The 18,603-nt window shown below is 32.6% G+C and overlaps 1 protein-coding gene across 1 annotated transcript; it reads left to right on the top strand.

Moving 5' to 3' along the window:
* Positions 1-1,057: 1,057 nt before the first annotated feature.
* LOC139426573 (uncharacterized) lies at positions 1,058-17,872 on the top strand. The gene is made up of 3 exons (XM_071185868.2): positions 1,058-1,620; positions 7,816-8,152; positions 15,097-17,872. The coding sequence occupies exons 1-3, from the start codon at positions 1,068-1,070 to the stop codon at positions 17,801-17,803; spliced, it is 3,597 nt and encodes a 1,198-aa protein (XP_071041969.2). The 5' UTR covers positions 1,058-1,067; the 3' UTR covers positions 17,804-17,872.
* The last annotated feature ends 731 nt before the right edge of the window (positions 17,873-18,603 follow it).

The raw sequence follows: 18,603 nt of genomic DNA on the forward strand, positions 1-18,603 counted from the left end.
AAAAGTGGTAGCTAAAATAAAACATATGCCAATATCTTAATTTCTGTGTAACCATCACTAAAATTTGTTTTCCAAAAAAAAGTATATATGCATGAAAACTCCACATCGCTATACCACTTAACGATAAAATGATATATTAAAATGAGTAATATCTTCTAGCATTAAACCTAAATTTGCTACCACTACTGAAATTTTTCAAGGACAGGCGGGAATCCTGGTTATATTTGCTCACAGTCAAAAATACATTTTAAAAAATTTGGACACTCCTGGTTTGAGAATAAATGAATTAAAGTTTTGAATATTGTAAATATATCAAAACTTTGCTATAAAATTACATAGAAGACATAAACCAACACCTCCTGCTACTGAACACGGTCTCTAATAGGTGGTCTGATCTGACCACTATGAAGGCAAACCAATTTGTGAAAGAGCCCTTTAATACAAAATCTATTAAAAATAAGAAAGTGGTAGTAAATATATGTCTAAAAATTTGTTTAATTTATGAATATGATTGGTTTGTCTTATTAACCGCTACAGATGCAATTATCAAGTATATATGATAAATTTCTCTTTAAAAAAGAATTTGGGTTCATGCGCACAACTGGTTTACGTTTTAAATAGTCTGCGCAGGTTTCTTATAAAATACCGTGTGGAGGCTTTCTGATGTAGGAGGTGATGCATAAACTCGTGACAATTAACACGTTCACGCCGGGCTGACCCACCGGTGGGTCACGCTAGATTGTCTCATCTTGGCAGCGCACCGGAGTAAAAACAGGTAACAATAAATTTCATTTTTTAGTTTGTTTCTAGGTATAATAAAAATCCATAACTACCAATTGTTTCTAACGGATGCAATTTTTATATTGTTATATTTTTATTTTTATATTTTCCTTACAGTGAATTGTTATTGTTGAGAATAGATTAACTCCTCCCGAATATTATCTAATATTGAAATTGTTCTTCTACCAGTATTTTCCCTTTTCCCGGCTGGAACGTGTTAAGCAACTTCTTTGTTGTATACTAAGACTTCTTTATTTCTTTTCAATATAGGGGCTTGTTAGAGCAGTATGAACCCATTACAAATCATAGTGCTAGCCTGTTGTCTGATATTGGTTCCCTCTTCTGCCAGTTCGACTGAGAAACAGCAAACGAAATCCAGTTCGAAAAAAGAAATATCAAAACGAAACGATGATCTCAAACAGACTGGAGCTTATTCTTTAGGGCATGAATATCCTGCAAATGATGTTAACGGGTACTCTGCTGGTTCAGAGTACTCTCACGGTGACATAGGAGGTAACTATGATGATGGTTACAGAAATAGTTACGGTGGTAACCATCAAGGTAACGGATACGGTGGTGACGCTGGTGGTGGTGCTGGTGATTATAGCGGAGGAACAGGTGGCTACAGTGGAAACTCAGGCATAAGTCACAGTGTTAGTTACTCATCGGATTCCTATGGAGGCCATGGAGGAAATAATTTTTTCAATGATGATTGGGAGAAACCTGGAAAAACTGTTGTCAAGCATGTTGCGAAAAATATAGCTGTTCCCTATCCAGTACCTGCTCCTGTTTCCGTACCAGTTCCGAGATACATCAAATACTTCAAACCTTTCGCCATTGGTAAGAAAGAAATTTATTGTTCTCACATTTTTAAGAAAGTATTTGTAGTTAGCTGTATTTGCAGACTGTGACATCTTTTCATAAAAGTCACGTGAATCTTTTCTGGATTATTATACTCCCTACCATCCTTGTTTTCTTGCATGCTTTTTTTTAAATTCATGTCTTTTTGAAAATGTTATATTTATTTCTGTAAAAAAATAGCACGAGATATTTTATTTGATATCATTCCACTCTTTGATTGTGTGTGCTTTTACCTTCCGACTTAAAATTCAATCACGTGGTTTGACCTCTCTTCGGTTTACTGTTAAATTGAGGTCTTCTTTATGTCCTATCGCTAAAAGACTGCGCCGTAATCGGTGTGATGTATTTGTCTTCTTCTAGGTGCTGATATACTGAGAAGTATCACTTAAGTTTGCTGTATTCGGGGAGGCCAATTGCTCCACTTTTTACAAAAGTTATAATGAATTGGTAGCGAATTAAATAGTAAAACTTGTAGAATAAGGATGATTACGCCTACTCTTTTAAAGAGTAACAACATGAAGTTGGCAAAAAAAGTTGCATTTTATTAGATTTTTTGTATGAAGTTGTGGTTAAATAACTTGAACTGAAAGACACTTAACTAAAAGTAACTTTAATTTATATACTACTGGCAAATAACATTTTACAAATCAGAGCAAGCTACCATTTTTGTTTAGTTACTTTTGGATTTTTATTCGTATGCTAATTTCGTTCGTTCGTTGTAGTGGAACTGGTCGACTGAGGCCTTACGTATGTTACGTTTCGTATGCTAATTTAATGCTCGCGAATTTTTATAAATATTTAATTTCGTTATATGTAGTGGTGGATAAATTTATTTTACACTAAGCATATGAATTCTAAAGGAAACGTAATAGGTTTCGCTTTCACTTTAATAGCACAAAATGAAATAAATTTTGTCGGAAAAATTGCCTTATCTTTATTTAGACAAATTTCTTTTCACTTCAAAATATTGCATTTGTGCAAGCATTAGTGTGTTAAATTGAGGAACCTTTATTACATTTTCAGAACTGCCAACTACTTCTCTTTTTGCAAAATATTTTATAGAACGGTAGACATTTAAAAACCCAAAGCTTTGCGGAATTTTTGGTAATTTGCAAACATTTTAAAATCCTCTCCACGAAGAGTGACGTTGTATATGAACTTTCAAATCATTTATCCTCTTCTGACCTGAAATTGTAATTTTGTTAAAATGGTAGCTACATTTTGAAAAATATGCATACTTTAAAGTAATCATATCTGCTAAAAAATAATTTCATTTCGTTCATTGTGATTTGAAAAATTCAAAACTCTTCTTATAAATTAATTGGAAGTTAAGTTAATGAAATTTTCAGCAGTCTTGAGAAAAGTTCGTCACCACTCTTTAATTTTTTCCTAAGTTGAGGATATTTTGGTTCTGAAGAGGTTAAATACAGTGGTGTGGAGAATAAACTATAATGAATAAAAAATAATGCATTATTACATAAACATAGCTGCCACTAGAATGAATATTAATGAAAAGCGTAGAAAGTTGGTAGTGCTGAATTCGCAGTTTAAAGCTGATTTTTAAAACCGGCATAATTTTCATGACACCATTTCAATCAAGGGAAAAAATTCGTCACCAATCTAAAATTTTCAAAAACTGTACGATTCTCTCATAAATAAAAATAAAAAATTCAATTTGATTAATCTCCAAGTTGATTTTAAATTGCTAAAAGCAGTGATGCAAAACGATTGCATATGAATTCGAATAAATAAAAGAGTTACATAAATTTGACAACTTAACCAAAAACCATCTTACTTCTTCTTCTTCTTTTCCTTTTCTTTTCTTTTCAGTAGCAAATAGACCTTATCAGAAAGGTAAGTAAAATTGAAAAATTATGTGCTTATTTAAATAGATCGAGAAAAAAAATTACGTCTGTTTTGAATGGCAGAAATAATAATTATTTTCACTGTAATAGCTGGTTTTTTGTCCATACCCTAAAATAATATTTATTACTTTCAGAATATGAAAAGAACAATTTAAATTGTCATTATGTCGCAAAGTACTAATAAAATATTGGCAACGGAGCGTGTCGTCTTCGCTTGACACACATTAAACATCTCAAGAGATATTTAAAATGGGGGCATAGGTGAAAAAAGAATAACTCTCCAACTAAGGGTGGTTGAAATAGACAGATAGAAAGGTCAATAGTCTAAAACTTCGATTTTTAAACAACTTTTAAAAAGTAATTACACATTTTAGAAAACGATAATGGGCAATTAAATTGATGGGGCGCAGAAGATTTCTTTTTTATAGCTCTCCGTGTAAAATGTTAAATAGTTGTGGTAGCAAACGGATAGTTTAACAAATTGCTATTTTTTATACGTCATTAGCTCACCTGTAAGCTAGTCTTATTCCAAATATTCCCAAAACATTATCGGTTGAATGTTTCAGTTATTACTGTCATTACATTAGTTGACAGTTATTACATCTCAGGAACGATCATTCTCTGTTTCACAGTAAAATGGAAGTTAATAGATTTAAGTCGTTCTCAAAAGTTACTTGCATTGACATCGAAATGTTATCGAAAGTACATAATTTTTCGCAAGCGATTTTAATTTTCTCATTGTTACTTTCTTGGTACAGAAATGCCACTTGTGTTGACATTTTGAACGTGAAAAAGGGATCGATGAATAAAATTTAGCGTCAATAGGTTGACCTTTATATCAATTAAAAGACCTTTATTGATATAAATATATGTTAAGCAAATTTATCAATTATGAATGTTAGAGGCCTTTATTGATATAATTATATGTTAAGCGAATTTTCCAATTATGAATGTTAGAGACCTTTATTGATATAATTATATGTTAAGCAAATTTACCAATTATGAATGCTAGAGACCTTTATTGATATAATTATATGTTAAGCAAATTTACCAATTATGAATGTTAGAGACCTTTATTGATATAATTATATGTTAAGCAAATTTACCAATTATGAATGTTAGAGACCTTTATTGATATAATTATATGTTAAACAAATTTTCCAATTATGAATGCTAGAGACCTTTATTGATATAATTATACGCTAAGCGAATTTTCCAATTATGAATGTTAGAATCGGGGTGGCTCAGGGGATAGAGCGTTCGCCTTCCACTGAGGTAGCCGGGTTCGAATCCAGGCGATAGCTGATTGACTTGAATTCCGCACCGGCCACAGTGCTGACGAAAAATATCCTCAGTGGTAGATGGATCATGGGTTAGAGTCCCTTTGCCATTATGCTAACCGTGAAAGGTTTTCGTGGTTTTCCTCGCCATGTAGCGCAAATGCGGGTTAGTTCCATCAAAAAAGTCCCCCACGAAGGCAAATTTCTCCCAATACTTGATCCAGTAGTTCCCTTGTCTTCTGGATTGGGTTCAAAATTACAAGGATACGGTGTTGAACATTAATAGTCGTAAATCAAAATTGGGTAGGCTGTTCAACGACGGTTATAAAATAAAATAAAATTATGAATGTTAGTACAATTTTATATAAATAATTACGTTTTTTGTTTAAGTTTGCATTTAATTTTATATCATAAAAATTAGTTTAAGAAATAAAAGGTTTGTTTGTTTAAGATGCTTAGTTTTTCTTTAAATAACTTTTTTTTCTAATTTAACTTTTAACTCTGAAACTCAATCGTAAAAAAGAGCTACTTACAAATTTTGGATACATTTGAATTTGTTGATATTTTTACATGTTTTCTTATTCGATCTCTTCTGCATTTTGTCAACGCCTCCTATAACTTAAAGCCTCCACACGGTATTTTATAGGTAGTCTCATCATCAGACCATAATGAAAGTAATCATTAAACGAAAGATTAATTTTTTTTAAAATTAGAAAGTAGTCCCAAATATATGTCTGAAAATTTGCTTTACAAATTTTTTTAAATTACATTATTCATGTGTTATAACAAATTCCAGCGAACTTCCATAATATAAATAATACAGCAATTTATATGTAGTTCTTTTCAACTTTATTTTATCCTATGTATTCTAAAATATTCTTGTAGATTACACGCGAATATAATAAATATCTTACTATATATAAATTTCTAATGATGGTTTCGCAGTTTTCCATTGTTGTCGATGCATTTTTATTGGCCAGAAAATCACGTGGTGTGATCCAGTTTTTCCTCATTCGTCTCCTTATTGTTTTGGTTGTAGTCAGCATAAAATTAATAAAATTTATGCTTTTCTATGAATATTTTTGATTCCCTAACTTAAAGTTATTTTCCTTTACTGCTATTATTACGCTTTTAATTCAAAAGTTTAAAACTAAGAGAATTGCTGTTTTTTTATTAGTATTATAATGTAAATCTGCCTTACATTTTTAGATAAAGTTATTTAGAAAGGTGGTCTAACAATTATTATTTTTGAGCAAATAACATTAATATACTCTTATAAATTACAGTTAAAGAGATCTGTTCAATGATTTAGAACTTAAGGATCAGCTTCATGCACAATGAGATGCAGGCAAAAAAAAGTATTTAATATATCCTACCGTTTGGTAAGTGAAAATATTAAATTAAGGATGTGAACTCATCAAATTTGTTTCAACAATATAACGTTATAACAACATAAATGTTATTTAAAAAAATGATTACTTAGAAAAATCACTTCTGTTTACCAATAGATCTAAATATCTAATATATATAATTCTCTTACGTGGCTCCCAAATTTTGGCTGTATTTCTTTTCCGCCGGTGGCAACGTTTGCTTTGTTTTGCTTACGCTACTATTTCTGTTACGTGGCGAATCGACCCATGATTGCCGCTAAAAATGTCACATGCCAAATCTATCTGAGGTGACTCAACATATAGCGCTTTTAAAAACGGAAACTGAAATAACCAGAGGGCATCAGCTGCGGCAATCTCATACTATTAAGCTAGGCAGAAGTGAGTTGTCTTTGTCGATAGATCTCTATTTTAGTATTTTGTCGAAAGCGCTTTTTTTCACGAATTTATACATTACGAATTTATTTGAAGATTTTTGATTTACATCACGAATTATACTATAGCACATTTCTAATAGGTTTAACGAATTACATGTCATTTATTTGAATTCAAATTTATTTTAATGACTTAGTATTTACTAAAAAGATGTAATTTTTTTATATGGATTTGAATGATTGTTTTGAATTCTTAGAATTGTGTGCATTTGCAATGTACCTAAGTTAGTAGCGAGCGAAGCGATCTTGGTACGCGAAGCAAACCATATAAGATTGCGTAGCAATTTTCGGGGGTTGGCGAGCGTTAGCGAGCAGGGGGCGCAGCCCAATAGTATAATATATAATATAAATGCATAGATAAAAGAAAAGTATTTTATATGCTGATTTACTATATATATTAGCATAAAGTGCACTAACACTTTCTTTCAATATTTAAAAAAATGTCGTTGAAAATAATTAATTTAATGCAAAAGGCTATTTTTAGTTGGTTTCAGACGGTAAATTTTCTTTACTGAACAAAATTAAAAAACTTTCTACTTTAAATTTATAACAAGGATCTAATATTGAGGATTTGTTAATTGTTTTAACTTATGGAAAGATAAAGTTTGCTCTTTATTTCTTTTAAATTTTTTAGCAGTGCATGAAACTCCTATTCTAAAATTTCAGCAAGAAAGTATTTATCTTTCTAAGTTAAATATATCTGCTTTTCGTATAATTTTAGGTTTAAGTACGCATAGAAGTGCCTATTTCAAAATTTCAGCAATAAAATATTTGTCTTTCTCAGTTAAATAAATTTACTTTTTGTATGATATTTAGATTTATTTTGTAGAAATTCTTATAGAAGATTATAGATTTCAAAATTTCTGCAAGAAAACAATTGTCTTTTGAACCTAAATAAATTTACGTTTCGTACGAGGCTTATATTAAGTTTTTGAAAGTGCATATAGACGCGTCAACTTCAAAGTTTCAACAAGAAAATAGTCACTTAAACTTAAATATATTTACTGCTCATACGATATTTAGATTTAATCAGTAAAATATGTTTATTTCATTCAATACGAAATATATTTAAATCTAATAATAGAGAATAATCATGTGAGAGAAGTATAAAGAATACCGTCCTTAATTTCAGAGAACAAAAAACTGGAATTTTTTTCTCAGAATTACCTAATATTATTTGTATTCATTGTAATTCTTTATTTTACAGCCAAACCTGTAGCTGTACCTCATGTTATTCCAGTAATAAAGCATATTCAAAAGCCAATACCAGTGTTTGCTGCTTTACCTATTCAACAAGCTGTACCAGTTCCTAAATTTGTTGGTTTGCCAGTTCAAGTGAAAGTGCCAAGACCAGTTTTCATCCATGTGCCCAAAATAATTCCAGTAGCTAAAAAATATCCAGTGCCGGTTCAAGTTAATATACCTAAGCCATACATTGTACCTGTTTACAAGTCCGTGCCGATACCCGTACCTCACAAAGTACCGAAGATTATCAACATTATAAAAGAAGTACCTCATTATGTGAAGAAACCTATTCCTATATAGTAAGTACAGTACTAATATATTTTATATTTTTAGTTTTTACATGTTCATATAGATGCCTAGTTTCATCAGTTATTAGGCAATTTGTTTCTTAAAGGGAGCAAAATTGATGTTTTAACCCTTTCGCGCCGACTGTCACAAATACGTGACAGCAAAAAACCGTATCAATCAGGGTAAGAAGATAAAACTGGTAATCAAAGTATTTCTTTAGCAGTTTATTTGTGGGCGGAGTTATGATTGTTTGATTTATTTAAGTCACCATTACTTTGCTCAAAATAAAACTATTTAGTTATACTTTGAACTAACATTGATTATATATATGATCAAACTAACAATAATTAAAATAAAAGCAAAGTAAGTCTGTCAAATTAGTAACGACTACATTTCAGTTACCGTTTTTTATTTAATTGCAACTTGATTCTGATTTTGTACGAATGCTTTTCTGAATCACCCGTCCCCAAGGGGTTAATGCAATAGTCGGCAAACGGAGGATCACGTGTCCTATGATACTCTTGCAATTGAAGAAGGGCTTGGATTAGGATTAAATACTAGAGAACGAGCTATTGGAAACGGGTTTGCTATTCACGGTTTTAATGAATGGATTAAAGTTCTATTAAGTTTGATTCAACAGAAATTTGCCTACCATGACCAGCAAATTATTCAAACGTTCGCATAAAATGCCACATTCTTACAGTTGTACTGTTCAAACAAAAATCTCAAAGCTGTAGTTTTAATTCTCTATCACTTTATAAAATCTTTTGCAGAAAATAGATTCACTGTATCAATTGAGAGCCGAGTTTGCCGATCAATGCGTAGTGATTGGCAAACTCGAATCATCTCCTTACCTTGCCAGCTGCTGTTTTCCGATCACTGCTTTGAGCCATTATTTAAAAGAGGTACAAGAAAAAAAAGCGGCGGAACCTATTTTTTAGTATCACAGTAAACATTTCTGTGTGTTAATTACAACTTTAACCCTTTCAAGACAGATTTTTTTCTATTCCAACAAAAAGATAAATTACGACTTTAATATATCAAATACGATAAAAATAACAATACTCCGTCAAAATAATATACAAAATTTAAATCTTTTGGAAACTGGTAGAGGGCTGAGACATATGTACCCCACCCACTTTTTTGGACAGGACACACATGTCCCAGTGGTGGTTTCGTTTTCAGGACATATATGTTCAGGTGATACAAAAAGGGTAAAAAAAGAAAAACATTGTGCTTTGACTTTAAGTACAACTACGGTTTTATTCTTTTTTTATAAAAAGAAACAGTCCTTTTATAAGGACGCTAGGCACAAAAGGTTAATGTGATAGATTATGGATGGATATGTGAGTGCTAAGTTTACCTTGTTAGCACATAAAGTTTCAAAAATTTCATAAAGCCTTAATGCTCCTTTGTGTAAAAAAAAATGATTTTACTTCCTCCATGTTAACCTATGGAGAATTATGAGACCAGAGTTTCCATATTTATTCTCTAGCTAATAAATATTTTTGAATAATTTTTGTTTCATTTCATTCATTTAAATGCGTTTTGTTCAGCTTAATTACCGAATTGGTTTAAGGTTGCTTAATTTTAAAAAAGATTCAAACTTCGAAAAAAATTTAAAAATACTTTTAACCATAATATTTAAAAAAAATTGTAATTAAGTTCAATGGAAACATAGTTTAATGTATAAAATAAAATAAAAATTATTCAAAAATATCAAATACTCATTAAAGGAAGAAATTCCGGACCCAAAATTTTCCGTCAGTTATCACGGATGAAGTAGTAATAAACTAAAAAAAATATTTGTTACAGATGTATGATACAGAAACTAAAATGGCACTTCTAAAAAGCATTTCGTCGCGTTTTATCTTCAAAACTCACCCTTCACGCTTTTACAAGATACGCCCTTGAAGAAAAAAAAAGCGATTATAATTTGCTCTAATAACGGTCATAGCGTGATGTTTTGGCGAATGATTTGAGAATAGAATTTCCGAAAGAACTAAAAAGAAATCTGTTTCAATACTTAAAATAAATTTTTTGTTTTATAAATATGAATTAAGGCCAACATTTTCGGGACTTTTGTTTTCGTAACTGCGAAATGAGAACATAAGATTTTATCAAAAGTATTTTTGAAAAGTACGGTGAACATAAGAAAAAAGTTTTAATTTATCCCATTAATGCCTAGCCGTAAAAAGACGTGTATAAAAGTACTAATATTAGCAAAGTGTTAGTACATATTAGTTTCCATCAAGTAGATACTTTTCTCAATTACTCATCCTCTAATTCTTTAAAAAGTGCTACGTAGTTATTGGTGTTGGCCATTAGGGCACTGGGGTGCGATTGTTCTTGTTTTTAAGTGGCGCATCTATGGCCAAGAATTCGACTTCTGCCACACCCATACGTCACACCCGTTTGTAGGGCAGACCCATTCCATACATCCACAGATGGTAATTTTGACCTGAAGCAGAAAACTATCAACCTCCAATTCAGCACTCCCAATGGTATAATTTATAATGGGAACATGGAGGACTATGTGACCATACAGATTAAAAATGCACCCGTCACTACACGGGGAGTCTTCGGCCGACTGGATTCGAACTTTAATTCTCACAAAAGTGAGTCCAGCTCCCTACCAACCAGACTATCCGGGGCACGCGTCGATTTTTCATGAAAATATAAATTTTTATATTATTATTTACCTATAATGGTAAACAGAATTACTAAACCCTCATAATGAAACACTTTTACTACCACTCTTTATACAGTCGAACCTCGCTAACTCGAACCTTGATTTCCCGAATTTTTCGATATCTCGAAGGAAAAAAAAATTCCCTTCAAATTTCCTATACACTCAATGTTAAAGAAAACTTGATTTCACGATTTTTTTTTCTTCTAATCCCTCGATAACTTGATTTTTATTTTCTCCATAAATACTGTAGATTTTTCTTCTGAAAATAAAAAACTATTCCAAAAAACCCCCAATGTTACTAACAAACAAGCACTTTCTGCAGTGGACACTGTAGGGAAATTTATTGAGAGGCAGCCAAATATGTCAGAGGAGACATTTAAAGCTATAGTCCACTTAGAAAGTGTTACAGACAAACTTCCTTACACATCTCTAAAACAAACAACAATTGAATCTTTTTTAAAATAAAAAGTGTAAAAAGTGTTTTTAGAATAAGTTTGGAATAGTAAATAAGGTATGTAAAGAGCATTTTTCTTTATTCTACTATCGATAACGTGCGATTTTCGATCATTCGAATTTTCGGTATCTCGAATTTTTTCGCCTCTCCCTTAAAGTTCGAGATATCGAGGTTTGACTGTGTATAAAAAATATTACAGATTTAAAAATAATAAAAAAACATTTAAAAAAATAAATAAATGAATAAATAAAAAAACGCTTTAACAATTCAGAGCACTAACCACAGTATCTCAGCTGCCCAAGGGCATTACTACAGATGTAGGAGTGGATTTCCCGCGTCAAAAGAACGAATTTCAACTCCCGCATATTTCGCAATGTTTCCGGAATTATGTAACCTTCCGTGGCGAGCGCCGTATTTAGCCGGCATCCACGTGATGTCCTGTGCGAACGAGAGTCGTAATTAGTCTTCGTCAACTTGATACCGCTTGGTAACCGTCCCAAACTGCTTTAGGCAGTCTCAGGCTAATATTCCGTTCATTTTCCCATTTTGGATTAGATTAATACTACTAAAATTACATTTTAAATACGCTTAGTGAGTTTTGTAAGTCTTATTAAAGTTACTCTTGTGTTATATTTTTATTTTTTTAATGGCGGGCACTTGGGGATTGTCACATTTACCACAGGAATACCAGAACTGCTACTCTCCTCTCGTTACCCAGTGGGCACCTGTGGCGAAGCCACGACGGTGGAGCAGCGTCGCCCACGTCACACAACCACAAACCCGTTTATAGGGCTGGTCACATTCACACAATCACACACACAGAGAGAAAGAAACGTCCATGTCCTGAGCAGAATTCTAACCCGCGACCATCGGCTCCGCAGTCAGACACGCTAACCACACAGCCACCTGGCCTGTGTGTTATATTTAAGAGCACAGTATTTTCTAGAAACGAAAGTAAAATATAATAAGAAATCTTTATAAGTTCAGTTCACTGGCGTCACTTCAGCAATCTGGATGGCAGTAACGCAATGGTTAACCCCTTGGGGACGGGTGATTCAGAAAAGCATTCGTACAAAATCAGAATCTAATTGTAATTAAATAAAAAAAAACGGTAACTTAAATGTAGTCGTTGCTAATTTGACAGACTTACTTTGCTTTTACTTTAATTATTGCTAGTTTAATCATATATATATAGTCACTGTTAATTCAAAGTATAACTAAATAGTTTTATTTTGAACAAAGTAATCATGAATTAAATAAATCAAACAATTATAACTTCGTCCACAAATGAACTGCTAAAGAAATACTTTGATTACCAGTTTTATATTTTTACCCTAATTGATACGGCTTTATGCTGTCACGACAGTCGGCGCGAAAGGGTTAAAGGAATCAGAAGCTTTTTTTTTTTTTTTCAAAGAAAACTTCAGGCAAAATATGCATCGTTTTCGAACATGTTAATGCTTTAATGTAAGCGGCGTATAGATCGAGGTACCTGTTTTGCGGCAGTTGCCTCTTCGTCTGAGAAATATTTGCCAAATGCAACGGAAGTATGCTGTCGAGTGATTAAAATAACAGTACAGTAATATTAAAGATATACACAAAAAAAGAAGAAAAAAAGGATCCGAGAAGTAATTCATAAAATACAAGTACGAATACAAGAAGTCCGAATTATATAGGAATAACATAAAACATTTACATAATCGAAAAAATTAGTACATATTTACATATTGACAGCGGACTGAATAATTACGAAATCGGAAAAACTAGTATGTATGTTACGGTGAAACACTGAAATCTGGAGAATGTCGACATTCACCGGTGAATGTCAACATTCACGTAGTGGCTTGGTGTATGTCCGAAATATTTGCTAAATACCCTTATTTCTGACTCTCACCGGTGAATGTCAACAATCACATAGTCGCTTTGGTGAATGTCCGAAATATTTGCTATATCCAATTTTATATTAATTTATTCGTTAATATTATATTTATTTGCTATATTTATATTTATTCTATATTTTAATACTTACTGACGATAGATTAGAAGAAACATCAGTGTTTGGAGTATCGGGCAAATATATACCGGGCAATGGTACTTGACCTTAAAAAAACATCAGTGTAGGGTATACCGGACAAATGTATACCGGACAGTGGCACTTAACCTTAAGAGAACATCAGTGTAGGGTTAAAATATCGAATAAATGTAATTATATCCACGAATAAATTCATATCAAATCGAATGTAATAAATATTTCGGACATTCACCAAAGCATATCTGTGATTGTCGACATACACCGGTGAGGGTCCGAATGTACAAGAATGTAATGAAATATTCGATCTTTCACCGACGTATTTGGTGTTTGTCGACATTCACCGGTGAAAGTCAACGACCACCGATTTCGGTCTTTCGCCGTGACATGTACATATTTACAGTTGGAGCGAAAAAATAAATGATACAGCTCATTTTCGGAATATAATGCTAATGCTTGACAACAAGAGGTCAATATATAAAAAGCACCAAAACGAAAAAAGTTTTGGTTCATTTTTGCTTATACTAAGTGAATGTTACATTCTGTTACTGTCTACTTTAGCTTCTAAAAAGCTGTATGCTTTAACTTTCCATTCAATATAAATACTTATATCATTGCTATATTAAGGTGTATAGAACTACCTTGCTTTTGCAAAATAAATAATAATAATGAAACACGAGTTGCGCCATTTTTTTTTTTAAATTTTGGAGAAACGAACCATCCTATTTAAGGGAGGCTAGACACATATGGGTTAAGATTATTTAATTATTTACGGTCGAAAAACTATTATATCATTTTAAATTACGTAAGTTTGTATGGCAAAGCGCAATAATTGAGCTAAATTAGACAAATAATTTCTGATTAAAAATTTAAAAATAAAAAAACCGTATTTTTAAATTTAAGTTCTTAAGAGCCATCAGAGCGATTTTTTTTAAATTAAAAGATGGTAAATAATGTTTAAAAAAAATTGCATGCAATTCAATTCCATACAATTCAGATTATTAATATGTTAAATAATATTAGAATATATATTATAGAAATTCTTGTTAAAAATTATTTTTTTAATGGAATTCCTATGGAGAAACTAAATTTATATTTGTGTACTAAAAGCTTTTGATTCCTTTAAATTGTTACAGATAAATAGGAAAATGTACAAAAATAAAAACTATGATAAAGGGGCCCACCAAACTAGTTATTCAGGTGAAGAAAAAAAATCAATAAGCAGTTACAACAAATATTATTAGAATAGCATCATAATGTTACTATCTTTACAAAGATTTACAAAAAGAATTATTGATATACAGCCTGTTATGTATTCATCATACAAAAAACAGATTTGTAGGATGCTTTCCAAAAATAAAGTCAAAAAAGTGCAAGCATGATATTGTGGATTGCAAATGAACATAGCAGCAAGGAAAATAAAAACAGTATTCAAATTTACAGATCACAATTGAGAAAGGTAGAAGTGTAGCGTAAAAACATTAGAATTGTTTGATTGCCGGTTAAAACTAGAAGGTATTTATAATAGTCAATTTTCATCTTTTCTCTAGTTCCTCAAGCAATCAAACGTATCTTAATGCTTGTCACTCGCATTCCTCTATAGTGATTTGTCAGATTTCAATAGTGTTTCTATTTTTTTTCTCCTTGAAGCACTAGTTTGTAAATCTAAACATGTGTACTTTTTTGCCTTCCTTTCTTTACATGGATTCTAAAAATATATATTAAGTACAGACGTTACAGAACTCCCTGCGTAATTTTTCGTTTTTATTTATTTTTTTAGTGTGGATTCCCATTCATCAGAATACGGAAAAGGTCATGGCTATGGAAATGGAGGATACGGAAATGGAGGACATGGAAATGGAGGATATGGAAATGGAGGATATGGAAATGGAGCATATGGAAATGGAGCATATGGAAATGGAGCATATGGAAATGGAGCATATGGAAATGGGGCATATGGAAATGGAGCATATGATTACCAGGGTGGTTTCGGAGGATCAGAAGAGAATTCATATGGAGAAGGATTACACACAGGATCTATGCCTTATGATATGTCATACAATGGTGGTGGCGGTGGAGCGTATGGTAACATGGACAACTCAGAATATGGGTCTCAGAATGGTTATATCAACACTCAAGAAAGTATGAAGTTCAATTCACCGTATGCGTATGAGCAACCAAACCAACACAACTACAACCACCAAACCCCCAGAAAACCGAATTATCCACCAACGTCATATCCAAGGGCACACAGGCTGCCAAATAAATCGCCAACATCTCAAGCGGATGCATCACCCGATTATCATTCCACTAACCATGGTTTGAATTTCAGTACGCAAAATCAATATCCACACAACAACGTTAAACCACATACAGAATCTGTCAGCTATAGCCAACATCAAAGTGGTACACCTAATCAACAACTTTACTTCAATACGCCAGTTAATGGCGGAGGAAGTGAAGTTTCATCAAATTCAGCTTCAACAACACCCGATACGAAGTATTCCCAACCCGTTTATAAGCCTTCGGCGTACGAAGAATACGTTTTAAGTCAACAGCAAAGCGATCAACAATCCAATTACGTTAAGAATGTTTCAACCCAACAATATTCCACGTCTTATAATCCAGAAACATCCAATCAAAACGATGCAAATGCAGGACTGATATCTCAGGCTTCAAAGATGTATTCAAACTACCAACAATATCCACAGGGTATTTATAATAACCCTTTCAGCATCAATCAGCAATCAGCATCGTTCAACAACATTCCTCAGCAGCTGTCTGAATACAATGCAGTGAAATCTCGTTATCCTCACTTGAAAATGAACTATAATCTTGAGCAAGCGATTAAACATTCTAACGCTTATCAAAATGAAAATATGTATTCTAATCCATGGAATTCATATTCTAACGAATATAAATCTCAGAGCACACCTTATGATTATCCACAAGCTAATTATCATCAAACTCCTTCTTACTATGCATCACAGACCTCTTCACATCAAAACAAAGAAAATGGCTATTCCGACAATCAACAAAATAACGGTTTCGAAAACACACAGTCACAGTTTATTCCAACTTCACACGATGGAAATGGTCAAAGCAATTATAACCAAAAGAATGTTGATGCATATATGCCAGCAGGTTCATCTTATAGTACAAGCAGTTACAGTAACAGTTATTCTCCTCAATTTCCAAATACTGCTGCTCAAAGTTTCAATTCGAATCTCAAAAATTCTAACTTCAATGACGTTCAGAAGTACAATGAAAAGTTCGATCAAATTGCCAATCAAAATATGTATCGAACGAATTCTAATTTAGCTTCCCCTGACGCATATACTCCAACTGGTTCTTCAATACCTTACAGTTCTAACTCGTATGGAAATAGTTATTCCAATCCGCAGATTTCATCACCACAGATCAATGATCAATACAGCAACCAATACTATGGCTTGCAAAATGGCATGACTGATTCAAACAACAATCCATTCCTTCAACCGTTTAATTTTGGAAACAATTTTGCAAACTCTGAGACTTCTCAAGCCTCAAATCCTACTGATGCCTTATCTGCATCCAAAGAAGTAAAATCTTCTGAGTCAAACAATCAAAACAGATTTTCAAGTTTTGTAAATGCCGATTCTTCGAATTCTTTTGACCAACAGGAAGACAATTACCCGACAAGTTATTCTAATAACGTGTACACCAAAAGTAATACACATAACTCTATACCACAAACCAATTACCAATTCCAATCTCTCTCATCTGGTGTTTTCAATGAGAGCGATTCACCATCGCTTTCTCAAATCCCAAGCAGCACTTCAGTAACTAAGCCTGATGTTTCAACCTCCTTTAGTTACAGTTTCAGTGAAAGTCAACCACACCCTGTCTATTCAGGCTCACACTATGGTAGTTCAATGAGTGACAATTTTTTTAAAGGATTTTCCCAGCAAGAAAGCTCACAGCTTCCATCAAAAAGTACTTATTCAACTCTTCTGGACGTGAAGCTGCCAAGTAAAGCGTCTTCACAAGAAAAGGCTGATTCACAAAACTCAGCGCCATTAGTCTTTCAAGGTTTTGATCCAAAGATAGATGAAATGGAACAGCACATACAAACGTCTTCAAGTTCAATAATTAATGTATATACTAACTCGCCGAACTCTAAAGAGGCTCAGAAGGGGCAAACATTTTCTTTCATTGACACAACAGCTCTGGATTCATCACCACCAATGTATTACCAAGCACCAGACCCAGGCTCGAAAAACGGATACAGCAACGTTGATTTACAGATTGTGCAAGCTCCCACTTTTAACAAAGACCCCAATGAACCGTTGCAGACGTCTCTAGACAATTATTCACCACCACAACCAGTCTACAGACCTAGTGCTAGTGACCAAAACACGTTATACAAAGAAGCGAGTAGTGTTAGTGATTCGACATACAAATCAGCTTCAACTCTAGATACAGATTCCAAGACAAAATCCAGCTAGAAACAAATTTCATTAGAACTGTTCTATCCTAGTCTTTGTAAGTTTTGATGTCTGTTATAGATGTCTGTTACAGGATGTCTAAGGATGTTACATGATGTCTGTTATAGGTGTCTGTTACAGGATGTCTAAGGTGTCTAAGGATGTTACATGATGTCTGTTATAGATGTCTGTTACAGGATGTCTAAGGTGTCTAAGGATGTTACAGGATGTCTGTTGCAGGATGTCTGTTACAAGATGTCTAAGATACATTTGATCTACTTTGACACACTTTAGCTATTTAAATATAAGATAATTAAATTGCATCACTCTTACGTGATAATATATAACATTTTCTCTCTGATGCGATAAACTAAAAAAAAAAAATAGAACACACAATAACTACTAAAATGTAGGATAGCTAAATTTTTTTGCCCCTACATGACAATATATAATGCTTTATTTCTGATGCAAGAAACTGAGTACAAATTAAGAAATAAGTAAAAACAATAGAAAGCTGGTTAAACGAAACATGATACAGCACAAGAAAATATTACACAGTGTTAGGAAATGCTTGAGGATTGAAAAAAAATATAAAAAAGGAGAGAAATATGTACATAATACAAGATGAGGAAATGAAACTCTATATATTGCTAAGACATACATGCACAAAGAACAAAATTTTCAGCTATCTTATTTCTTTTATGTGTTTTTCGTTTGAGAACTTGCGTTCGCATGGCCCTATTTCAGACAGAAAGAAAAGTTAAATTGCTATTTCGACGACAAGGCTGCTATGGTCTGGAATAATATAAAGAGAGATAGAA

Source organism: Parasteatoda tepidariorum, chromosome 5 (genome assembly GCF_982258835.1).
Source record: "Parasteatoda tepidariorum strain Cologne lab strain chromosome 5, Ptep-v5.0, whole genome shotgun sequence".
In the NCBI taxonomy this organism is placed as follows: domain Eukaryota; kingdom Metazoa; phylum Arthropoda; class Arachnida; order Araneae; family Theridiidae; genus Parasteatoda; species Parasteatoda tepidariorum.